This window comes from Pseudonaja textilis, chromosome Z (genome assembly GCF_049901715.1).
Source record: "Pseudonaja textilis isolate UNSWEBS1 chromosome Z, rPseTex1.2, whole genome shotgun sequence".
Classification (NCBI taxonomy): domain Eukaryota; kingdom Metazoa; phylum Chordata; class Lepidosauria; order Squamata; family Elapidae; genus Pseudonaja; species Pseudonaja textilis.
Window position 1 is genome coordinate 36978680 of NC_142008.1, and position 27218 is coordinate 37005897.

The window sequence follows — 27218 nt, forward strand, 5'->3', positions numbered from 1 at the left end:
GGAGGGAGGAAGGCAGAAAAAAAAACAAAATCATGCATTTCTTCTTAATCCAGGCCCATCACATGATGAGCCCCAAGATCTTAATTTAACCAAAGAGAGGAGGAGAACAGGGAAATTTTATCCCAGTCTTACTTTGAAGAGATGAGAGGAACATCAAGTCAAGTTGTACAAGTTCTGTAGTGTGTATGTCTTTCTCTACCTATTCAGGATGAAGTGGACTTGCCTATTCTTCCTTCTTGGATACCTGCTTGTTGGTGAACATGTTCTGAGTGCTACAGCCTCCAAACGTGAGTTCCTTGCTTTTTCTGTTTTTCCTTCTCCATATGAAAACTGGCTGTAGAATTGCCAATTCTGAGTTGGGGAATCAGATATAGAAATGATGGCAAGTTTGCCCTTAATTTACACTTCTAAAACAACTTTGGAGGAATCAAGTGCAATTTAGGAATGAGGGATTCTGCTTCAGAATGCAGAGATTCTCCAAATTTAAAGAAAAGGAAGTGTAAAAATTTTGTTCTGTTTCTACTGTACTGCACCACAAGATAGTCTACAATTCTACACACGTGTTTATGTTGAAGAAGATCTTATTAAGATCAGGAAGGACATTTCAGAGGAAACCTGTAAGAGGTTATAAGATGTTGGAACAAATGGTCCAAAACAGTTTCTTCTCAGCATCCTTTAGCTTTTATATGAAAGTCCTATGTGTAAAACAGATTTATATTTATATTTTGTTCATTCCTGGTTTATTCAGAGTGAGAATTGTGTTCTATGTTAGGTATTTTCAATGAGAAATAGAAAAGAGAAGCAAAACGAATCCTGTTACAGAATGCATGTGGTCTGCAAAGCTGTGTTCTCGATGCATCCTGACACTTTACCATAACTGAATATGTAATGGTAATCGTACCAGTTGCAGACATATTAAACACCTCTGACCAAGAATGTACATATGGCAAATTATTTATTTTTCCTAGAGATAACTACTCACAAAAACTGTGTTTCTTTTGGGATCATATTGTCTCTTGCAAGGACTAACTCTGTCTCAAACTGTATGGCTACCTCTTTTCCTGGCAGTGAATTAGTAAAACATCATACCTTCATGATCTTTAGAAACTAAGATACTTCTTAATACTTTACACAGTACAAGAAATAATGGTCAAACATTTTCAAAGCCAGGTCACTTTGACAAAGGAAATTTTTAAGATGCAAAACTGTATAAAAATTACAGTTTGCCACATTACATCTTTGAAATACTTTTTGGGAAGACAAGCATGCACTCTGAATTTTACTGGTTAAGAAATTACTTAAGAAATGGAAAAACATCAAAGGGAAGAGTTAATCATACTCTTGGACCTCTTCTTTACTTTTTATTTCTCCCCCCCAAAAGCAGTTATTAACTCCTGTTAAAAGTAATGGGGGCATTGTTTTTGCATTATCCTCTGACATAGTTTACTCTCTTAAGGACATATCTGAGGTCATATATGCAGCCTTCTTCAAATTAACCCTCAAACCACATTTCCTCATAACCATGAGTCTGACCCAGAAATGTATGGGCTGAATGCATTCCAGAAACCCTAGAAATATTTATGGAAATCTGTGTACTTTGCATTTATAGTATTAATCCCCAAAAGCTAAAATTTTGTCCGGATTATATGAAGAACATTTTAATTTTCTGATTCTTTCAAAGTAGCAATCTGCACACTTGAGCTATTCTCAGCCAACTCCTATTTTCACTCATAAGAGAATATCAGCAAGACCTAGTTGTCCTGCTAAAGCCAGAAATAGACATCGTACAGGTACTCTTGTTAAGGCTGATACTGAGCTGTAGCAGGGCTCATCTGAGGGCTCATCCAGATTGCTGATTTCACATGCTTTTCCAGGAAGCACGACTTGACATAGCACCGAAGCCCACCTCCTTTTTTCTTTAACAGTAGCTTATCTGGACAGCTGACAAGCTCATAGGAGGAGTCAACTTCACCTGCAAGCATCTTGATTTGCCTTCCTTTGTATGAGATATGATGCAAGTATGACCAAGTGAACATAAGCCGTTACAGGGGAAGATGCCCCCAATGCTTAATAGCAGTGGTGTGCTCCTGCCCACTCCCAGGGCAACATATACCCTGGAGGCTCTGGGGTTGAACTCCTGCTGCTGAATGCCAGGTTGGTCAATAATAAAGATCTTCTTGTTCAAGATCTTATTGAAGAGGAGCGAGCCAACCCGGCATGCATTATTGAGACTGGAAGTGAAGGTTTTCCCTCTCAGAGATGTGTCCAGACGGATTTCAGGTTTGGCATCAGCCAAGACCCCAAAGAAGGGGAGGTGAAATGGCAGTAGTTATCAGAAAGTCTTTATTGATTTTCAGGATCCTTGCTCCACAGAGCTCTGGTTATGAGACCTTGTTCCTAAAATCGGGTTCACGAGATCAGAGGGGATTGTTGCTAATATACCAGCCTCTCTCTTGTGCAGCAACCTCCTTGCCTGAACTGCTGGAGACCATCTCAGGGCTGGAGTTCCCCAGACTTATGGTTCTGGGTGACTTTAATCTGGTGCAGCCTCAGAAGCAGCCCAGGAGTTCATGGCCACCATGGCAGCCATCCCAGATTATCTGGACTGACACGAAACAGTGGTCACATGCCAGTCTTGACTTTTTTTCTTTTTTTGTCAGAGCAAGGGCATAGTAACCTGGTGAGGAGAATGTAAGATTATCCCCCTTATCCTGGTCATATCACACCCTGAAATCCATGAGATTCTCCATGCTGGCCCCCACCAAAGGGAGGCTAAACCCATTTGGATGGTCTGACCCCTGTGACTCATAGACCCTGATGGGAACTGGGGGGTATCTGGAGGTGTTGCTGCACGGCCCTGCTGAAACTGCAGTGGCAGCCATGGCTCTGGACAGGTTTCTCTTGACTCATTGCTTCCAATCCTCCCCCTGGTTTACAGAGGTGCTACAGGTTCTGAAAAGGGCCAAGAGAGACGTAGAGCGCGGCTGGAAGGGATGACTCTGATGGGGCATGACTTAGAACTACTATTAAGACCTACCTCGTGGCAGTAAGAGTGGTGAAACACCAGTATTTCTCTGCTCTTATTGCATCCTCAGAGTGCCACTCGGAGGCCCTGTTTTGGGTCACCCGTTACCTCCTAGGTCAGGGGTTCAGGCAATCTTTTGCAGGGCACGCAGAAGAATTTGTTCAGCACTTGATGAATAAAGTCACTCAGATTCGTTTCCAGTTAGACTCCATGCATGGAGATAGTCCATGTGAGATGCCCTGTTATTTGGGAACAGTTTGATTCAGTTGGCCCCGATGAAGTTGTCAGTGCCACCACCTGTCAGTTAGATCCTTGTTCCTTCTGGATGGTGAAAGCCTTCAGGATGGTGCTAGCAGGTAAGTTCAGACATGATTAATATGTCATGAGAGGAGGGGACATTTCCAGATGCTTTTACGCAAACTTGGGTTCACCTCCCCTTTAAAAAAACCATCACTGGATCCCACCTATCTGGATAATTTTTATCCAGTTTCCAGCTTCCCATTCTTAGGGAAGGTTGTGGAAATGGTGAATGCAGGACATGGTATATGAAAAATATTCTGAATAAAATAAGTCAGGGAAAATTCTGACATTCATCAAAATAACCTTAATTTTGCCATGTTGAATGAATTAAGCCTTTCTTCATCTGGAAAGAATTTGTGTACTCTGACATATGAGTTTTTATTTTACTGCAACACTTTTATAATAAGAAAAAAAATCTTATTTTCTCCTTATTGAGGCTTAAACAAAACCATTTTATGCAACATCCTATATTTCAATAAAAGTAAGAGCACTCTTTTTAAAAAACTATTTATCTATGAATAATATAAGAGCTTGACAATTTTGTTACATAAAGGGTTGTTATATGCAGAATGTTAGAACTCTAAGATTTGGTGGGGGGGAGAATTGCTTGCATACTGGGGAAATTTGGGAGTTGGACTTCCACACCTCTTAAAGTTGTTGAGATTCCTGCTGAGGCATAGGTTTGGTAATATTTCTAGATAATTATGACAAGCCCAAGTTTGGTTAGCTATCATGAGGCTGTGAAGAAAACCCTCCCCTCCTTTCCTAGTATGAAAATTGTTGGTAAATTTAAACTCTTGAAGCTTTAATCTCTGCCATCAGCATGCAAGGAACTCATATGGCACAAAACTTCTGATATTAAAAAACATCAATAATGTGACCCACACGCTCCTCCTAAGTGCCAAGCTTAATTGTAGTTTAATTGATATTAGTTTTCTTTAATCAGCATTGGTCTAAAGTGAAACTCTTTAGTTGCATTTATAAATTATACATTTTGTTCTTAATTACACAAAACAATTATCTCCAACTCACCGTCTTTATGTTTTTGTGTGAGAGAGACACTTAGTATAAAAGTGACACAGAGCAGTTACATCAAAAACAGTAATTGCCTTAATCTGCATTTGCACTGCATTTCAGTTGGAGGGTCTCCTTCAGGCGCCAAAACTGCAATTGCAGGATGTTGCTTAAAGCACACAAGCAACACAAGCACAACCTTTTTTCACAGCATTTTTCCATTGACTGAAGTGAAAGAACAGATGTTAAACATGTCAGATCTTCTAACGCATTCATCTTGGCATCTGTTAGTGAAATTGGAAGCATTACTTTTTAATCAACCCTCGTATAATGGCACAAAGTAATAATTTTTAAAAATAAATGTTAATTCAAATGTATGAATATTAGTAAAGGCAAAGGTTCCCCTTGCATATACGTGCTAGTCATTTCCGGCTCTAGGGGGCTCTAGTGCTCATTCTGTTATTAAGACAAAGAGCCAGTGTTGTATCATGACATCTCTGTGGCCATGTAGTCGGCATAACTAAATGCCGAAGGCACACGGAACGCTGCTACCTTCCCATCAAAGTGGTCCCTATTTTTCTACTTCCATTTTTACATGTTTTTGAACTGCTAGGTTGGCAGAATCTGGGACAAGTGAGGGGAGCTCACTCCATTACGCAGCACTAGGGATTAGAACGCCAAACTGCCAACCTTTCTGATAGACAAGCTCAGCGTTTAATGACAATTAAAAAGAAGAAAATAACCTTCTGTGGCACTATTGGTCTATTGGTCCAAATGGGATATGCTTTATACATCCTTCAAAGCACTAGATTTTCATCAGTACACCTAGGTATAGGTTATATTTTCAAATTAGTGCAGTTGTATTCATGATTAAATACTTAGTGAATAGGAGTACTAAAATCCTGTGAAGAAGGGATTGGCACAATGTAACCATATTTCAGGATTGCATATTGCCCTCAATGTGGTATGGTCAGGGGTAAAACAAGCTGGGCCAGAAGGTGATTTTTGGCATCTCCTATCCAAAGGCAGAATTGCATAACTCCGAAAAAAAGTTACTTTTACGGTTTTCTGAATGAGGGTGCTGTCAGGATTCCAGTGTCTCAGAATCGGATAGCTGTCAGGATTCTGGCAGTTAATTAAATTTTGAATCTCGAGCCAAACTTCCAAAACTTCAAAAGGATTTATTGGGAGTTAACATGTCCGGCACTGCCTGGATGTAGCCAAGTCAATTCATTGTCACCCTTAACCCTGGTTTCCCTCACCCCACCCCCTGGATGTATCATAATTCTCCAATGGTACATACACATCCATAGCTAAGAATCATCAATCATGTTCTCCAGTTAAAATTTTGCATGGCAGAAACTTCAGTCAATTAGTTACTATCTTTGAAAACTATTTATCGAATGCACTTTCAATTTCCAAGCTGCCGCACTGCTCCCCTCCCTTTCTGTTGGCAATTCTAAAAAGACAATAGAAATATTTTATGAGTTGATGTGCCTCAGCATGAACATGGGTAATAACCTTCTTTACATGTGTATAAAACAAATAAAATTCTTAACTTTGTTGATGTTTGAATTTTTCTGTGTAGGATTTCGAGATGTGATGACTCACGGAAAAGCATATTCTCATAACATATACCACCAAAGGCTAAATCACTGGTATTCTGATCATAATAACTGGAATGATAAGCTTTATCCTACCTGGGAGAAAGGAGACCCCAGATGGAAAAACTGCTGGAAAGGTATTTCTATGTGCATGATACGGTGGGGAAAAGCAATCAACCTGAAGGGAAGGCAACTATAGAAAACATGGATGATAAAGTGTAAATGCAGCTTGGCCAGAGTGATATTTTTGTTCTCTGTAGAATAATGAACCTTTTTGTTTGTGAAAATCTTTGGCTGCTTTTTTATAATGTAATGGTTTTTTGTTTGTGAAAATGTTTAGCTGTTTTTACACAAATTAAGGGCATGTAACTAAATATTATCAAACTTTTATCTGATACTGCCCACATGACTACCAGCATTACACCACCAGCATTAGACAAATATTTGGAGCAACGAGAGTTCTGCCTTTATACACTTAAACATACACATCATTAGTCTTAAATTAGACTGGAGCATGCTTTTGAATTCATGTTTTAAGTTTAGGATTTAAAATATCTGTTGGAATTGATTAGGCTTCCTGAGACTTTTAAGTAATTATACTCTTTTGTGATACAACTAATTTTAATTTGTAATGCTTATGGTACAGGATCCCAAACTTTCTCAGTTCCCAAACTTTCTCAGAAAGATATGTCACAATTGATCAGCTGGTTCTGACCAGTTCTGGAGAACTGGTAGCAGAAATTTTGAGTAGTTCAGAGAACCGGCAAATACACCTCTGACTGGATATTTTACAGTATCCTTCCTCTGCCATGCCAACCAAGCCACCCCCACAGAACCGGTAGTTTAAAAAATTGAATCCCACCACTGAAATGGATGTTGCAAAGCCCAGCTTTGTAAATGAACATCACAAAAAACATTTTACATTTTACAAAATATGATCTTGCAGTAGCTGATGGAGTGCCCCAACACACAGTTTGAAACTGCAGGCTTTGGGTTAAAATTTCCTAATAGAATTAGGCAATGTTAGCATCAGGGTTGGGATTCAATTTTTTTAACAACCAGTTCTGTGGGCGTGGTTAGATGGGCATGGCCATGTGACTGGGTGGGAGTGGCTTTTTGCAGCAAAGCCCCCATCTGTTTTTGTTTTTTTTTTGCCTCCTGGGCCTTAGGGAACCCTCCTGGGGGGACGTTTTTGCTCCCAGAAGGCTTCCCTGGGGGCCAGGAAAGCAAAAAATGGAACGTGGGAGGGCCCCATACAGCACCCACCCACCCTGTTTCCCCACCACCATCCATTCAGCACTGCAGTTCAGTCCATTGGAGCATTGCTATAAATGGGAAGGATATCTTCATTAATGAGCTCCTTTTACTTATTTATTAAATTTATATGCCTCTGTCTATCAAGTGACTTTGAGCAGCTTACAATGTCATAAACAACAGTATAAAACAATTAGATTAAAAGATTGATATCTCAAACTGTTCAACGTGGGAAATAAATGTTTCTTCTCTGTTGATTCTAAACTAAAAATGTATTCTTTCCAAATTTGAACTTAGTCCGTATATTTTCTACTGAAATGGCCTCTACAGAGGGATCCAAAAACTCATGCTAGCCAAGATCACATGGTTAGAAGCCCATACCTGTTACACTGGGACATTTGTAAACAAGAGATGATGCTACAATCTCATGATCACAGTCATCATTTTCATTTTTTTGATCGTTCTACTGACTCACATACGTGTTTGGTATGAGATCATAAGTTAGGCTTTTTAAATTATGTAAATAATAATTTTCTATTGATTTATTTTTCAATTAAGTTTCAAAACATTGTTTTGTTGGGCTCTTTGAGTGCCTGACATAATGATTTATCAAAAAAAAAGAGAACTAAGCAAGACTTGATGCCAATCTGATTTATTGCATTTGCTGGAGGGAATAGAGGATACTGGGATTATTCTCTACTGTTGCAGATTTCACTGTCATTCTGTCATCTCCCAGAATTTTCATGGGTCTGTTATGAAGAAAGCCCAGGGACAATTCTCTCACAGTGCCTCCATTGAAATCTAACTGGTGGATAAAAATCAGTGTAGAACATTAGAGTATTCCTTACTTTGCCTATTACTCAATAAATAGTCTACCTACGAGCGTGTCACTGAAATATTATTTAAAAAATAATTTGGATAGAACCAAAAATAGAACGTTCCTATTTATGATGCCATCCATCCATCCACCCACCCACCACCTACCCACCCACCCATACATACATACATCCAAACCAGGGTGTCCAAACTTTTTGCAAGGAGGGCCAGATTTGGTGAGGTGAAAATGTGTGAAGGTCGACCGTTCATCCTAACATTCTTTGAACCATTAACATTAAATGGGAAAAACGCCATAGGCTGAGCTGGTGGGGACAAGAGGCTGCGGGCCACTCGAAATTTGAAAATGGGCCACAATTAGCCCCTGGGCTGACTTTGGACATGCCTATTCTAAACTCTTCAGTAGAATCTTCCAATCCAATTCTTCATTCCTCATTTCCCAAATTAATTAGTATTTTTGAGGAGTTTGAAAATTTTATCGGTTTATCAGAATATAGGAAAATAAAAATAATGGGAAACTAGGAAAAAGGGAAGAAGAGAAAATGTGAGATAGAAGGGGAAAAAGAAAAAAAAAGATGCTGACTTCCAACTCTCTTTAACGTAGTAGAAATTAATAACATTACAACTTCAGCTTTTTACTTTTTCAGAGAACATATACTAGCCATGTCTATAATAACAAATCTATCTAATTAGCAAAACCAGAATCAAAGTTTCATTTTTTTCCTATCACAAGTACAAAATCCAGAGGTGATTTCCAAATAGAAACTAAATTAGATATATTCTCTTATTTGGATAAAGCAATCAGTTAACCATCTTTGATTTTTTTTTCCCTTGCTGTGGGAAATAATATCTATTTCTGTTTTCATTTATTAATCTTTATAGACTTATCATTATTTATATTAACAGAATTCACTATATTCTTTCAGATTCTTTAAACTTAAAGGTTAATGGTGATTCATTTTAAAAGTTGAAACTTTTCTTTAAAAACATTTCCAAAATCAGTAAATTCTAATATACCTTTTAACATCCTCTTAACATACATACTTTAAAATTCACTTCCAATAATATTTTACAAGCTTTAATAGTTATTCAATCATTATATATGAAAGGGGAACATTTTCAAATCCACTTTATAAACACAAAATTATACATACATGCACATACATCTATAATTGTGTATGTGTGTGTAAGTAATTGAAAGAAAGCTTTAATACAAATTAGTTTACATTTTATGCTCCTAGAAGATACTCAGTCATATTTAAATTGTTGTAAAATCTTTCCCATTCTCAAAGTTACATTTTTGGGAGTGGTTTTGCATTTGGAAAACTTTTTGAATATCCCAACATACATTCCCATTTTATTCATGGATGATTTTGTTTTCTAGCTAGCTGCAAGAAGTATTACATAATTTTATTATACAATTTGCATTGAATATTTTAATTTATGCAAATAAAATGTGTAATAGTGTATTTGATATGACATTAAAATTAAATACCTTTTCACTTTCTAAGTGAAAAGAATGGTTCATGCTACAGAAATCTCTAAGTCATGAAACATTTTGGAAAAATGCAGTACAGGTAGTCCTCAACTTACAACAGTTCATTTAGTGACCATTCAAATTTGCAAAAGCACTGAAAAAAGTGACATGACCACTTTTCACACTTATGACTGTTACAGCATTCCCATGTTCATGTGATTTACATTTGGATGTATGACAACTGATTCATCTTTATGGCAGTTGCAGTGTCCTGGGGTCATGTGATCCCCTTTTGCAATCTTCTGATAAGCCAAGTCAATGGAGAAACCAGATTCACCTAACAATCATGTTACTGATTTAACAACTGCTTGTTTCTTTAACAAATATGACAAGAAAAGTTGTAAAATGGGATAAAACCCACTTAACATTTTCTTTTTCTTTTGGGGCTCATGTGGTCTCAAATTGAGGACTACCTATATAATGTTTATCTATCTATGTGCATGTATGTATATTGATATGTCAATTTTTGAGTCAGTATTTTTGACTTTAGCGACTGCGTGGGCAAGTCCCTACAATTTTCTTGGCAGGATTTCAGAAGTGGTTTGATATTAATATTAATATAATTGATATTCCCAAATTAGGGAAGGCCCTAACAAATCCAGCACCAGTTAATAGCAGCATCCCTCAAGGCTCACACACTCTTAGGACCCATGTGACAACTTTAAAAGCAGCTGCATCGTCTTCGCCGATGATGTAAAATTGAGAGTGATTTGCCAAGGTCACCCATCTGGCTTTGTCCTAAGGCAGGAGAACATTTCTCAGTCTCCTGATCTCTAGCCAGTGGTGGGATTCAAATAATTTAACAACCTGTTCTCTGTTCTAATGACTGGGTGGGTGTGGCTGGGGGTTATGTTTCTGAGTGGGCGTGGCCAACTTGATTGGTCTCACCCTTAGGAAATTTCTCCTTAGTCCAACTCACAATAAAATAGCACTGTTCCAATATTTAGTAGACTAACAGAGTTGGAAAGAACCTTAAGGTCTTCTAGTCCAGCGGTTGCCAACAGGTGGGCCATGGCCCACTGGTGGGCCACGAGAAAATTTTGGTGGGCCGCAGAGAAATCTCACCCCCAGAGCACCCCTTCAAAGCAATTAATCCATGCTGCGCAGAAACACAAGGCTGTGCCACCCACATGGCCTGCAGGAACCCTCCCTGCCCACTCATCCTTACCTGGTACACGTGCCTGCTAAATTTCTAATTTTCCTTTTTCTGATCATCATCTGTTCTGCTCTGCCAGGAGATTTAGATTAGCTAGGAAGCAGAAAATGGTTGGATTTCTTGCTTTCTAGCTAGTCTTTAAATCTTCGGCTCTGCTTTTAAGTACAGCCGAACCTCCCTTAGGACTGAAGGTTTGCTTGCAAGCAAATTCAGTGCAGACTCACGGCAAGCAAATTTGAGAGACTGTTAGCCGATGGCAGATAGATAGATCATTGAATGATTCTGTGAGCAACTCAATCTGCCTGCTTTGCCTGATTTTGGGTAAAGGTTGCTCTTTTTTTATAAAAAAATCAGTATTTACATACATGGTGTGTTGTGAATTAATTTTGTGAGTTTGCTTGCTAGCAAATTTTATGAGTTTGCTTGCAAGCAAATTTTATGAGTTTGCTTGCAAGCAAATTTTATGTGACAGACTGAGCTAGCCGATGGCAGATAGATAGATAGATCTCTGAATGAATCTGTGATTCTGTGAGCAACTCAAATTGCCTGCCTGCTTTGCCTAATTTTGGGTAAAAGTTGCTCTTTTTTTATAAAATATTCAATATTTATATAAATATTTATAATATTTACATACAAGCCATGCCCAGTCAGTCACATGACCACCAAGCCACACCCATAAATTAGGCCACACCCACAGAACCAGTTAGTGGTCCCTGGGATCTAAAATTATGAGTTTGGTGGTCCCTGAGGTCCAAAAGGTTGGCGACTCCTGTTCTAGTCCAAAGCCCTGGTTAGGCAGGAATACCTACACCACTTCAGACAAATTGTTATCCGCTCTTGTCTTAAAACTTCCAGTGTTGGTGCATTTACAACTTCTGGAGGCAAATTGTTCCACTGATTAATTGTTATGTCAGGAAATTTGAGAGGCTTCTACAAAATTGAGAGAGTCAATCTATTTTCCAAAGCACCAAAAGGCACAACAGTGGATGGAAACTAACCAGAGAGAGAAATAAGGAGAAATTTTCTAAGGGTGAGATCAATCAACCAATGGAATAGCTTGTCTTCAGAAGTTGTGGCTGCTCCATCCTAGAGGCTTTCAAAAACAGTAAGGGAAGTACACCCCAAAAGGACAGTGCCAAGAACCACTAAAACAATGCAGAAAACTTAAAAAACCCATTCCTCCTTTAAAAAATAGTCAAACCCAAAGCAAATGCAGCAGGTAAGAGGGAAACTAAGAGCAGTTGCTCATGCCAATTGAAAGCGTAGGCATGCTGCCAACAGCCATTAACTCTTCCAACTCTATTATTCTATGTTCTCTATGTTCTAAATTAAGTGCTTCATGCTGGAGCACGCATGCATTAAATATGTAATAAATTTATTTTATTTTTTGCTTTTCAGGGGGTAGAGTAATAGCTAGTTTGACCAGTGATAGCCCAGCTCTTGTAGGCTCTAATGTAACATTTATTGCAAAGCTAACATTTCCCAGATGTCAGAAGGAAGATAATGACAGTAATATAATATATGATCGAAAGTGCCTAAACAGTAAGTAATTAATTTTTATTATTGCTGTCATAGTTTTAAAAATTGCTGTTGTTATTATTTTGTTATTTTACTGTTAAAGAAGGTGTAAGATTTTTCTGTTTCAGGGGATCAAGTAATCTAGCTAGCTTTAGATACCATAGATACCACATGACTGTATTAACATGATTGAAATTTGTTTATCTACTTAAGACAATCTATATTAATCCAGTAAGTTCTTAGTAATTATGTTTAGGACTGCAGCCTTGATAAACTGATCCTTATTTCCCAATCTGAAGTTTTTCACATTCTACTGAAATGAAGAAATTAAATTCCAATATATGAAAGGCATCAGCCAGAAGAAAATGCTTTTAAAATTGTTCTGCTTCTCCCCCCACATCTCCATTTTTTTTCTTTTTCTTTTTAGATTCTTTAGTACTTTCTGATGAATATGTTTATAATTGGAGCCAATGGATTGATGACTGTAGCTGGGTAAACTGCACACATAACAACAGCTATAATGTTTTCCCAGACGGAAAATCTTTTCCTTATCACCATGGATGGAGGAGAAGGAATTTCATATTCATATTTCACACACTTGGTTAGTCTTTAAAATGTACTTCTAGATTTGATTTTTAAAATTTTTATTTTAATACAGTTTGATCCAAAATTATTTGCAATATTAGGAATTATATGAGCAAAAATTGGTAGCACTCTGAGAAAGCCATTGTTTCAGAGCTGCATTGAAAATAGAGCTGTTTACTGACTGTTAAGTTTGGGGAAATAGACATCTTTCACAGCTCTTCAAGCTGAGATAGGGTATGTTCATATCTTATAGTAAATTGTTCTGAATACCATTTCCACAATAAATTGTACAATTGATGCAGTTTTAAAAAGACAGTAACTGTGAAGAACTTTTCTGAAGTGCATTATATTAAATATATAAATATTCAGCTACTAAAACATGTAGGTCTAAATTAGCATTTATGTTACAACTTCTCATATCTTCAAGGCTTTTCTGTCAGAAATGAATATTTTGTTTTCTCATTTATAAAATTGTTTTTGTTTTCTGTAGTGTATTTGTTCCTTTATTCTGACTTCCACTTCTGCAAACATACTAGGCAGCTAATGGTGTGGAAGGGAGGGAGGACAAGTCTTAAATGATAGATATATGGGCATCTAAATTTTTAAATATGTAAATGCTAACTGAAGAGATGTTTCTTGCCTTCCCCTTCTAAAGATTGAAAGAATTGTAGGCAAATGAGACTACCAAGTGGGGGAATGACAAATGTGTCACAGAAAAATCAGATCTCCAGAAGTTTTGGATTTGTTTTCATTATCCCTGAACACTGACATATTCTAGCTGGAGTTGAAGGGCAGCCATTAAGCTGCCTACCTCTTGCCAGTGTTGGGATTCAAATTTTTTTACTGCTGGTTCTGTGGGCGTGGCTTGGTGGGCATGGCAGGGGAAGGTTACTGCAAAATTCCATTCCCTCCCCACCCCACTAACCTGTTTTCCAGCTCCGTTCTCCTGTGCAGGGCAGCCAAAGAAGATCCAGCTGATCAGCTGGGACTCAGGAAGCAGAGAATAGATGTGGGTGGGGCCAGTCAGAGGTGGTTTTTGCCAATTCTCCGAACTACTCAAAATTTCTGCTACAGGTTCTCCAGAACTGGTCAGAACCTGCTGAATACCACCTCTGCCTCTAGTATATATTTTGTCCCAGAAAGAAATATTTCCCAGACTTATTATTTGCAATACATTTCATTAGCAGTTAAATGTGGAACCTTCTACTTATGAAGTATTTTGATTGATTATGTGCCATCAGATCAACTCCTAGCAACCACATAAGTGAATTTTCTCCAGGACAATCTGTTCTTTTATGTCTCCTAATAATACATTCATTGCCTTTGTAACTGACTCCGTCCATCTTGCTGCTTTTCTTCTATTTCCTTCTACTTTCCCCAGCATTACAGCCTTTTCCAGAGAACTGAGTGACTGCATGATGTGTCCCAAATATGATAATTTGTTCCGGGTCATTTATGCTCAAATGAGAACTCTGGGTTGAATGATGTTATGTACTGACTTAATTTATGGCTCTTAGAAGATATATCAGTCAGGCAGTTAGACCACATATTTTTTGTCTCTTTCCAGTGAGAATAAAATAGAGTGGCATTATATCTGGTATGCTCAGACATGACTGGGGTTAAAAAAACACCCTGTGTTATCTAGTTGTGAACTATATAATGGCACTATCCATATAAGTGTAATAGATATAAGTATATGAATATAAGTGTAAACAGTTTATTAATGTAAAAAATATTTATTGCAAATCAAAGTTAGCCCAGTTTAGTTTAAAAATTTACTATTGTTGTGAGTTGTCAAGTGGTTTGTGCAAATGTACGAAACATGGAAAAGGAACACAATTATGGTACTAGACATAAAATGATAGAATCATGTGCATACTTTTGGGCTGTTTATAAAAAGGACTGACAAACATTCATTTGGAAGCATTACATTTATTCATTTTGCCCTTTTGATAGAGTAACACATTTCTTCCCTTTGCAAAGAGCAACCATACAGTTCCCCCCCCCCAAAAAAAAGTTTGTAGTACTGCCATCTCTTTTTTACATTTTACTCTTTTTAGGACAATATTATCAAAAAAAGGGAGGTTCGTCAGTTATGATGTCAATCAACACAACAAATATCACTATTGGTAAACAAATAATGGAGCTGGCAGTTTACAGAAGAGGTTATCGCTCATTTGTACCTGTAACTACATCAAATACTATTTATGTTGTAACTGGTGAGTCTTCAAGGTTAAGTTATAATAATCAAATGTGAACTATTTATGTTAGTTACTGGCTGACTTCAGCTTCCAGAATTCTTAGCAGAAGTTTAAACATCCAGAGAGTCAATGTTTTCTACACAACCTTCCTTCCTGCTTTTTATCAAGTTTTTAGATTTTAAAACTAAAAAAAAACCACTTCAAATTATGTGTGCAGGGCTGAAGAGATTAGGCAAGCAAACAAGACACAATTCGTTGATACATCAGTACTTCTCAAGTAAAAGCTGCATTAGTCTAGTGTTGTCTATTGTGTATAAAGCTACAATTTCATCTTTTTTTGGATACTCTTGACATGCAGATCAAATCCCCTTCTATGTGAATATATCACAGAAGAACAATCGCAATGTTTCAGATTTTATCTTCATCAAGGATATCCCTATTATGTTTGATGTTCGGATTCATGATCCTAGCCACTATCTGAATCATTCTGATATTTCTTACCGCTGGAATTTTGGAGATGGCAGTGGATTATTTGTTTCCAACAATTCTATTTCAACACATACATACACACTTCTGGGAAATTTCAGTGCTAACTTAACTGTTCAAGCTATTATACCAGTACCTTGTGGACCAGTGACAGCTTCTCCTTTATCTACATTTCCAGGTGAGTGTCTATGACAACTGTAGTATCCACCCTACATGTTTGCTCATTGAAGACACATTGATCTGGTTCATGAAAGACAATAAGATATAATGTACACTGCTTTGTTTTGCCATAGGTTGTTACATAAACTTGCCACCACAGCCATATGTGATATAATATATATGTGATATAATATAGTGCAAACCCAAAATTTTATTTGATGGCTTATATTAATCCAACCACTACTTGCTTTTTATAGGACCTAATTCATCTCTGTCCTGCACCTCTCAATAATTTGAAATAACAAATATATGATTGATTGATTTCTTAATGTCTATGCTTAATTCATAATTCTGTGCTGGTGCAGAATAAGAAAAGCCATCTTTGCTGTAAGATATAATTTTACACTTAGGCCTATAATGATTGGATTGTTATTCTCTGCTTACTGGAAAAACCCATTATTCTTCTGATCATTGCTGAACACAAAGGAAAAATGATCAAGAATAAAAACCAATCCTCAAGTACGAGTTGAATGAAATGGAATGACAATACACATAGTCTTCAACTTACAACTATTTGTTTGTATATAAAACTATATAAAACAGTTGCCAAACATCTGAATTTTGATAATGTGACCATGGGGATGCTGCAATGGTTGTAAGTGTGAAAAACAATCATAAGCCTTAACTTTTTCCAGTGTTGTTGTCACTTCAAATAGTTACTACAACTATTCGTTTAGTAACTATTTGAAGTGACAACAACACTGGAAAAAGTTAAGGCTTATGATTGTTTTTCACACTTACAACCATTGCAGCATCCCCATGGTCACATTATCAAAATTCAGATGTTTGGCAACTGTTTTATATAGTTTTATGTCCTCCTAACAGTGAGGACAATTAACTAGTGGAACAGCTTGTCATCAGAAGTTGTGGGTGCTTCATGACTTCAGGTTTTAAAAAAGAGACTGGAGAATCACTTGTCTGAAATAGTGTAGGGTCTCTTGCTTGAACAAGGGGTTGGACCAGGAGACCTTCAAGGTCCCTTACAGCTCTATGCTCATTGATCCATATTTATGACAGTTGCAGTGTCCCAGGGTCACGCAATTACCTTTTGCGACTTTCTGACAAGCAAAGTCAATGAGGAAGCCAGATTCGATTTTACAACTGTGTTACTAACTTAACAACTGTAGGGATTCACTTAATTATGGCAAGAAAGATCATAAAATGGAACAAATGGGACTTAACAATTGCCTTGCTTAACAACATAAATTTTGAGCTCAATTGTGGATGTAAGTTGAGGACTACCTGTACAGTATTTGCAGGACTGCTTCTCTCTGAGGGCAATTGCTCATTTTATTAGATTGGACAAGGTGGTTGCATTCTATTCCTGTGGATGATGTCATCCAATGGATCCTTGAATGGAACTTTTTTCACCAGTTCTTTGGAAGAACCTCTCACTGAAATTTGGGAGTGCTTTATTCTTTTAGTCTTCTAGAAAGTTTTGAAGACTGGTTTTTCTCTCAAGCACTGGGTTAGGATGGAGTTGAATCGTGATATTAACAGTTGGGAGAGTTCTGGTATCTTGGTGGAAAGAGTGTGATTTAGTTTTATGTTGATAGATAAATATCTATAAATAAATAAACAAATGAATAAATAAGTAAGTAAAGAAGCTTTCCACTTCTGTTGATTAAACTTCCGATGTGTAAATCTCTAAAAGAACAGGAAAACACAGATATATAATGCCAAAATCAAGTGACTTAAAAGGCAAGAGACAACAGTAGGACTGTTTATTCCAAAGGGAACTATTTGTTAATAAATGGAGTGATTTTCCTCATAGTGATCATAGCTCTGATTCCTAAGAACAGGTGTGTGGTATATGAGGCGTCCTTGGTGCTCTCTAGCTTGCTTGTTTTCTTGCAGATACTTTATTACCCAAACTGGGTAACTTCATCAGTGATAATCACTAGCACTGATGATGTTACCTAGTTTGGGCAATGAAACAACTTCAAAATAACCACCAAACTCAGAGAGCTTCAAGGATCTTTCAGGTCAGTCCTGAGCTATAAATATTCTCCATTACTACTGTAGATATCTGTATGAAAATAGGATGGTCAAATAAATGTAATACATCTTTTATCTTGGTATAAATAGATTGTTCAAATTTTTTTTGCTCTAAGATGCAAATTTAAAAAGTCTTTCCACAACTCTTGTCTTTCTTTTTTTTAGCATCCACTACCCAATTGCCTTTTAATACAACCCCCACCTTCCCTAACTCAACCGAGGTGCCCACAGGACAGCCTTCTGTTGAAAGGTGCAGTATCACTCGATATGGAACTTACAAAGCAACACTTACCATTGTAGGTATGCATCTACATCAGCAAGCAACAAATATCATTTTGATAGAGAGTATGTGAAGTGTTTCACATTCATTACATAATTAAAATGGCTTTGGGGTTCCTGCTATGGTAGAATTTTTCTGTAAATAAAGGGCTGAAAGCTTTGTAGAATCCATTTTGAAATGAAGATTTAAAATAATATTTTGTTTTCTTTGAAAATCATATTATCAATAGTGTTATAGCTAAAGATTTCCATCCATGAACAAAAAGAGATTTCTTTGTACAGTAGGATTTCTTCCATTAGAGGGAGACTCCTTTTGTCTACTTTTTCCATTCATAGAAAGGACCCAACTCTATTAAATATCCTTTGTGGAATATCTAATTAAAGAGCTCATCAGTAATATTTGTGTTTGGCTGGGTCAGTATCACCACACACATGTTTTTTTACCCAAATTTCAGTATGCAGTATTATTGTTGCTGTGTTCAATTTTATCATCTTGTTCAGGAAGAATACAATCCCTGGATTGCTACAGCAAGTTCAACTTAAGGAGTCATTCTGAAAATAAGATGAATATACCACTGAGTTAAAAAAAAAATTTAATTTAAAAGAAAGATGAGTCCTATCTTAAAGTAACACTCTGAATGTAATGATGTACATATCCTTAGCAGAAATAGTGGACAAAATTATTAAATTCTACTCCATTTTTTTTTGCAAGTACCTGAAGTCAGCCTTATACAATACAAATACACAGAATTAAAAAACCTCAATCCAAGGATTTAGTTTATTGAAACTGACCACAATATTTTTTTTAAAAAAACTCTCATTTGTAACTTACTATATAATGGTGTGGAAGATGGAGTAATTCTGTTGCTGTTTTTTTATATAAAAAATAAGAATCAGACAGTATTATCTTTTTGCAACAATAAAGTAAAAAAAATAAAGTAGCTCTTTTGAATTCTGCTGTATAGCACAATGTTGGTGTGGTGTCAGGGGTTTCTGGTTCAATGTGTGAAGGGTGAAGGATGTGTGTTTGTGCTTATTTTCTTGGTCATGGTCATGATGTGCACTGAAGATGGTGTTTGATTTGTTGTACAAGGTGCAATGACAATAAAGTAAACTAAACTAAAAAACTACCCATAGCTTCAGACCTATCTTTTTAGTATTTTTGTTATATATTATGAATCATTCATGTCATTCTTTGGGGCTGGAATTTAAACATTTAATGATCTGAGATGCTTAACTGTTAAATGCCTGAACTTCTCTGTAATAATTACATGTCAACAAAAATAAATAAATAAATGAACTTTTCTGGTTGACTGAAACAAAAACACGAATACAATGACCAAAAACAAACAAGATTTGATGACTCTGCCTATTGCTGTGTCTAAAAATCAGAAACTATTGTCAACAAGAAATTATAAGCTAGTTCTCCTGCACTTAAGATTTAGAAAAAATATTTCTTTTCCTTGTTGTCAAATTTTGCACGTAAGAAATCTTGGTATGTTATCAGTGGCTTATTTTTGACAGAGGGGATCCTTGAGGTAAACATTGTCCAAATGACAAGTGTCCAGATGACAGCTACTCAAGTTGGAAGTTCCATTGATTTCATAGTAACCTGTCAAGGAAGGTATGCTTTTCATTATTATTACCTTTATTGTCAGAGTACACAATGTACACAATGAGATTGGCTGAGCCTCCCTCTGTGCACCCCCTCCCCAACACATTTTCCATATATTCCTAGCTTTTCTTTAAAAAAAAAACCTCTACATATTCTGGCATCTTATACTACACATTTAAATAATTCCTCTCAGCTAACTGAAAGAAATACCAGTGTAACTGAATTGTCTTACTGTGGTTCACTGTGCTGGTGTATTGCTGCACATAGGGACTGAGAAATAAGACAGCTGCAGTCCAGCATGGATGGATAGTACTAGATGTAGAGGAATATAAAGATAATCTTGAAAATATTATGCATTTATGCAATTATGGGACATGAAACCCCTATTTATCCTGGGAAAAGAGAAAGCACGAGAAAGAAACTTAAAATAAGCCTACCATGATTATCTTTGTTATAGGAGGGTACAACTGTCAGGTTTTCAATATTCTGTTATTGGATCTTAGAACAATGAAGTATCATTCTTATAATGCTGACTTGATCTGTTTCCTGACCTGTCCTACCTCATAGGACTGGCATTGGTCTGGAGACAGTTGAACCATACTATTTGTGTAGGTAAATCATATACCTTGGCACCAGATTTATCTTCTGTTCCTCAGCAGGGATAGCATCTAGCTGACCATGACTGATACTGAAAAAAATAGAGCTGGATTGGATATGATTAATACCAGTGTGTACTTGGCTGTGGCCTAGAGACCTGAGCAGAGAAATGGTGAAATGCTGGCCTTTTTTTTCCTTTTTAAGTAAAAAATTGACAAGACTTTTAATTAGAAATTGACAAGACTTTCCCTTATAGTTTACAGTAAGTGTCAGGAAGACTAAAATTTGTGTGTGAGAGAGTGTGTGTGTTGTATTTAACTAAGGTGACCAACTTTTTTACAATGAAAAGGACACAATAAATTGAAGGGAAAAAAAGCCACTTGCGTGCGGTGCACTCTTGCATGTGGTGCACACTTGCATGTGGTGCACTCATGCATGCAGTGCACTCTCTAAAAACAATTCTCCTGTGTGGAACGCATGCGTCTCATAATTGCATCTCGCCGCACTGTACTGAGCCTTGATGAATCATCATGTCAAATACAAATACATCACATCACACACAACGGATTGGATCGGCATAGATCAAATAGGGAGATTTATAGATTAGTCTTCAAATATCAAAAAGGACATGTAGGAGAACACTTTTTGAGCGAGGGCAGAACTTACAAAAGGAGGACTGTCCTCCCTAAAGGAGGATGGTTGGTCACCTTAATTTAACACAACAGCAGAAGGGTGAAATTTCCTTCCTTCCTTCGAGTTTGACGAGTTCTGCCAATTTTTCCTTCTAGCCAAGTTAAAGAAAGAATAGGAAAATGTCCTCAAAAGACATGCTGATACAAGGGAAAACAGTTTTCTGATATGTGTGAGAGAACCACCATTCAGGAGCCATGTTAATTCTGCTCCAGGACAAAGCAGAGAAAAAGGATGAAATCCAGAATATGTTTTCTTAAACTGGATTTATTTCTAGGCAGTTTGCAAGATTCGGTTTACAAGATGCAGAAAAGATTCTAAAGGTTGCCACATGGAAAAGCCCCAAGTATTCTCTTTTGCAGTTGATCTGGCTTTCTTTGTAATATATCCAGTAAACTGTGTAGTAGGATTTATAAACAGAAAAATTCAATGAAGCATTAATATTTTTAGAAGGTTTAAAAGAGTTAGCCTCCTCAGGAATAATAATGATCATAGTGTGATTGCAATATTTTACTTCTCCTGTTCAGTCATCTTTATTGTTTGAACTGAAATGGCATATTATTTTAAATACATATATGCTATGCTTAAAAAAGTAGATCTGAACCATTTGGGGGAATTATAAAAAAAACTTACATATCAATTAGTTCATTGGTTCTATACAACCCAAACTGATTAACTACCTCATCTCTTTTTGTCTCTTCCCCCAGTCTACCTACAGATGCCTGCACATTAATTTCTGATCCCACATGTACCATGTTACAGAGTGAGTCATGTCACCCTGTTGATGTTGCTGATGTATGTTTCCTAACCATAAGAAAAACCTTCAATGAATCTGGAACCTATTGTGTCAACATCACACTGGCTGATGCAACAAGTCTAGCACTCACAAGTACTTTGATCTCCATCAATGGAGGTAAATCCTACCTTTTTTTAAAATCAGAAGTTAGCATAGATATTTCTCAAAAGATATTAAATATTCAATTCAAAGGGATACTGCATGTTTGACAGATTAACAAATGCTTGTAAAATAGTATAATCTTTTAATATTCTAACATTACACTAATATGTGTAACATTATACTAGTACAGAATGACTGAGATAAAGAAAAGTGTGCTTCTTATGGTAAATATGCATAGCAAACTTTTTCATCTGAAGTTCTTGGTCCTTCCTAACACTATCAGCCCAAATCTGAATAGTGATTCTACTAGTGCCACACTTTTCCAAATATCTACATTTGAAGAAATATAGATTGAAAGATTCTCAACCATTATTGTATGTGCTGTGTGAGAAGCAATGTTGTTGTTCTTGCTTACTTCTTGCTTACCTTTCAAACTTAGTCAAATATAGAAAGTAATATCTAAATAAATGAAGTAATTCAACTGAAATAAGTTTGGGGAACTATGTATTTATCTTTGTATTTTATATTATTTATTTATTTAGTAAATATATATATACGATCATCTCATGTGACTCTGAGTGACAATGAAGTTACAAAACAATATAACAAAATAACACCAACCCACCCCAAAACAAAAATAATTTTAAAATATTAAAAACAATAAAGATATTAGTTTTAATTAGGAGACAGGTATACTGAACTAAATGTGATTACAATATCAAACAATGTAGAACATCTAGAGCATTATAAGTCTATTATTCACTGATTAAATTCCCTTTATTCTGTTTTCCTTAATTTATTCTTTAAGCCGAAGCATCCTTTTCAAGAACAGCAGAAGGAATTCTGGTTACATGTGGTTTCTTGGTGGTGCTTGGTAGTTTACTGACTTTCTTCCTTTACAAGTAAGTTGTTCAGTATAGTCATTAACATGGATCAGATCATTGGTTTAGTGATTTATAAAAATTTCAAACTCAAATAATACTGATGTAAGCATTTGTAACAGAAGGTAGATTCTATTTTTTCCATAGGAAAAAAGCAAAAATCCAGTAGCTTTCCCTCTCTGCTTATTTTTTAAATTATTCATAGAACCTTCCAAATATTACTGGAATAGAGCATATAATATATTTATGCTTGTTGGGATGGCAATAATATCAAAGCTTGTCTATCTTTTTTCTATAAGGGGTTGAGGCAACTGCACTTGACTGTGCTATTGAGGAGTGGAAGATAATAATCCAAAAATCATAGAGATCTCTAAATCAATAGCAGAGAATGTTTGTAGCTCAGAATTGAACTGTGGGGCCCTTAGTGCTTTCTGAGTTTGGTTGTTTTCTTGCAGACATTTCATTACCCAACTAGGTAATATCAACACTACTAAAAGGAAATAGTTTGCTCTCTTGTTCTTTACAAGTAGTAAACAATAATCTAATGAAGAAACTACTAACAATTTTCCCACCAATACTAATAGAGTAAACCACTTGTATAGAGAGAGCAAATAGAGATCCCATGTAGCCATGATTATTTGTTTGTCGAGTATAAACATGATTATTAATACATGAAATGGATATGAATAAAAGGGAATATTAGGACAGGGATGGTAGACACATTGGTGTTGCTTATGCACTCCCCTTCCAGACTTCTTAGAAACAGGGTGAGGTAGACAGTAGACAGTCTAAGGTTAAAGTTTTGGGGGTTTGGGAAAGAATCAGAGTCAGGTAGTGTATTCCAGGCATTGACCACTCTGTTGCTGAAGTCGTATTTCCTGCAATTAAGTTTGGTGCGGTTTACCTTGAGTTTGTATCTATTGTTGTGGTTGAAGCTGAAGTAATCATTGACAGGTAAGACATTGCAATAGATAATTTTATGTACTACACTTAGGTCAGACCAAAGGCGGCATAGTTCTAAGTTATCCAAGCCTAAAATTTCAAGTCTGGTGGCATAAGGTATTCTGTTGCAAGTAGAAGAGTAGAGGACTTCTTCTCATGAAATATCTCTGGACTCCCTTGATTGTATTGATGTCAGATATGTAATGTGGACTCCAGACAGAAGAACAGTATTTGAGAATTGGTCTAGCAAGTGTTTTGTATGCTCTAATTAGCAATACAATATTACCAGAGAAAAAGCTACGCAGAATTAGGTTAACAACTCTTAATGCTTTTTTGGCTATGTTGTTACAGTGAGCTCTAGCACTTTGATCATTAGAGATAAGTAGTCCAAGGTCCTCAATAGAGTGGGGATTATCTACAAGGTCGTGTCCATTCAGCTTGTATTTTATTTTCTGATTTTTTTTGCCAATATGTAAGACAGAAGCATTTGTTTGTTGAGATTTGAAGTTGTCACTTATTTGACCATTCTTACACATAGTCAAAGTCTTTTTGAAGGCTTGTCAGTGGTGTTGAAAAATTTTACATCATCAGCAAAAAGGATGCAATTGATGATGTTACTTGGGACATAAAATGTTTGCAAGAAAACAACCAAGCTCAAAGAATACTAATGACCCCACAGATCCCTCAGTGTCAGGAGTGAAAGACAATTTGAACCATAGTTGTTTCCTATAAGTCTGTAACTGCAATATCCCATTGTCCCTGTTTTTAAAAGGGTTCACAACAAGAATATATCTCGCAATGGCATAATATTGTTTTCTTCATGGAAGAACTCTGAAAACATTTACTTATTACTGTAGTATACTCCATTAGTGATACAGTATATTTCTATAAGCATAAAATAGGTTGTTATCTTTTTGGTGTCTCTCCTGTCACCCTAATATATATTCTCAGCAACTGTTATCTAAAGCTCTACTAAAAGTTTTCTCTTCTTTTTTTCACAAATATAAATGTGCAATAACAATTTACAGAGAAGAATAACGCAACCCAGAAATTATTGGGTTTTATTCATACAACAGGAAAACCTTTTAATAACTTGATCTCGCATTCTTTTCAGGAGATATAAAGAATATAAACCTATTGAAAGAAAATCAGGTCAAGAGAAATCCAGAGAAGGACTAAGTGTTTACTTCAATAATGTCAAGGCTGTTCTTTTCCCAAGAGGCAATGAGAGAGATCCTCTGCTGAAAAGCAAGCTGGGGATTGTCTAATTCTTTAGACTAAATTTTAAAATCACATGTTAAAATTTCAAGCTTTACACTGAACTACAATTCTGTAGGAATGCTCTTAAAAAGGGAGGAAAGATGGCATACTTGCATTACATACAAAATAAAAGCTATCATTCAATTCACTTGAAATTATAAAATATCAGAACATCAAGAAAATGTAATATTTTAGTTGCTTATCTTGAATATACTACAATCTATCAGTTAATGAACAATGTATAAGGTAACTTTTATTGTCATTTTTTATTGTGATCACACTAGCCCACATTAAAAATGAACTTCTGTTTCCTGCTCTTCAAGAGAAAATGTATATCTAACCAAAGAGATACAACACATGCATTATAATGGGTACATTATATTGGGGATTATATATCAACATATTACATTATTGCAGAGATTTGTCTAGACAGTCACTAGGCATCAATATTGCCTGAAAAGCATAAATAAATGAATAAATAAAATTATTTACTCCTGAGGTTCAATAAATGTCTGCTTGGTTGAATGTTTTTCTTTTACTAAGCAATTTAAACTTGCAATGAATTCTACTGAATTTAAAAGAAATTATTTCTGTGCCAGCACGCTAGGATCATGGTTCAATCCAAAGTTCCTTCATCTTGTATACTCAGTCAGCTTCAAGTTAACGAGTTTTAAAATTAGTTTGAAAACTACAGGTAAGGCTCGACATATAACAGGTCATTTAGTGATCATTCAAAATTATACTGAAAAAAGTGACATGATTATTTTTCATGCTTCCATTGTAGCATCCTTATGGTCAATTGATCAAAATTCAATCCTTGTCAATTCTCATATTTATGATGGTTGAAATGTCTAAAATCACGTGATCATGTGGTCATTTTGCAACTATCTGACAAGCAAAATCAATGGCAAAATCAGATTCACCTTCCAACCATGTTACTAATTTAACAACTGCAATGATTCACTTAATAACTGGCAAAAATAGCTGTAAAATGAGGCAAAACTCACTTAACAACTGTCTAACTTAGCAACAGAAATTTACGGTTTAATTGTGATCATGTATTAGGACAGCAGTTATTAGTTGGATGCTCTGGATATTCCTTATTGTTTAACTAATATACAATTTAATCACAACTTGGAGACAAATATAAAGATGTATAATTTTTTGTTCTATTTTCTTGGTTTTTAACATTCACTCTAGTGCATTAGAAGAGAATTTCTTATACACTAAGAGGAGGATAAAGTGGCTATGTCTACCAGTAGCTTTGTCTCTACTTCCTAAATATATATCTTTTTAGAACTGTTATGAAAGATTAGGTGGACTCTCACAATTGTGGGAGAAAAGAGGGAACTTGTGAATTTATTTTTATCTGATTTTGATTTACACATTTTCTCTCCCTTCTCACTTGGCCCTTCAGATTTAAGTTGAAATCTGTTTTCTGCACTAAAAGAGGACATCTTCAGTTTTCAAAACTTATTATGGATTTGAAAATGCAGCTCAAATAACACAAAAACAGGTTCAGTAACGCTTCATAGGAAGACCTGGAAAAAAAATGTACTTATTCTCAAGCAATGATGAATTAAAAACATAATTGATTACAAAGCCTGCTTGCTGCTAAATATTTTCTGATACAGATTAAGCCCTTTCTCAAAAGCTCATGCTAAAGCATTTATTAATATTGAAATTGCTTAAATTCTTCCATATTATCTATCAATCCGTCTGTGGATATGCAAGACACACAAACCCCCAACACTTTCTCCAGCAGAATACAGTATTATCTTAGTATGATATTGTCCTGCAGTATTTTATGATCTGGCTTGAACATTAGGTTAAGACATTTACAAAACCTAGTGATTTGGTTCACAGATCTCATTAAACAAGTGCTCAAAGGAAAGTATTTTACTCAGGTAAATCTTAGCACAAAAGAACACTTGCTATCCAAATTTACAGTAGAAGTATTAGAAAGCATGATACAGGTAGTCCTCAACTTACAACAGCTTGTTTAGTGACTATTCAAAATCACAATGGCACTGAAACAAGTGACTTATGACCGTTTTAACACTTATGAAAGTTGCATTCAGCATCACCATGCTCATGTGATGAAAATTCAGACTCTAGAAAACTGAATCATATGTACGAAGGTTGCATTGTCTTGAGGCCATGTGATTCCCTTTTGCAACCTTCTGACAAGCAAAATCAATGGGGAAGCAGATTCATTTAGCAATTGAGTTACTAATTTAACAATTGAAGAGATTCACTTGACAATTGTGGCAAAAAATGTTGTAAAATGGGGCAAAACCCACTTACTAGAAATGTTGGGCTCAA

General features: G+C 36.0%; 1 protein-coding gene across 1 annotated transcript; it reads left to right on the top strand.

Moving 5' to 3' along the window:
* GPNMB (glycoprotein nmb) lies at positions 1-25402 on the top strand. The gene is made up of 11 exons (XM_026706396.2): positions 1-287; positions 5928-6080; positions 12123-12266; positions 12670-12843; positions 14888-15046; positions 15387-15692; positions 17897-18031; positions 19535-19634; positions 21620-21825; positions 22619-22712; positions 24748-25402. Exons 1-11 carry the CDS (start codon positions 209-211, stop codon positions 24899-24901), a joined length of 1704 nt encoding a protein of 567 aa, XP_026562181.1. The 5' UTR covers positions 1-208; the 3' UTR covers positions 24902-25402.
* The last annotated feature ends 1816 nt before the right edge of the window (positions 25403-27218 follow it).

Excerpts from the sequence above, each read along its gene's own strand:
- GPNMB (XM_026706396.2), top strand. The coding sequence starts at position 209 with ATGAAGTGGACTTGCCTATTCTTCCTTCTTGGATACCTGCTTGTTGGT. Across the intron at positions 12,844-14,887 it reads ATTCATATTTCACACACTTG|GACAATATTATCAAAAAAAG; the intron begins GTTAGTCTTTAA and ends TACTCTTTTTAG. Across the intron at positions 22,713-24,747 it reads CTGACTTTCTTCCTTTACAA|GAGATATAAAGAATATAAAC; the intron begins GTAAGTTGTTCA and ends CATTCTTTTCAG.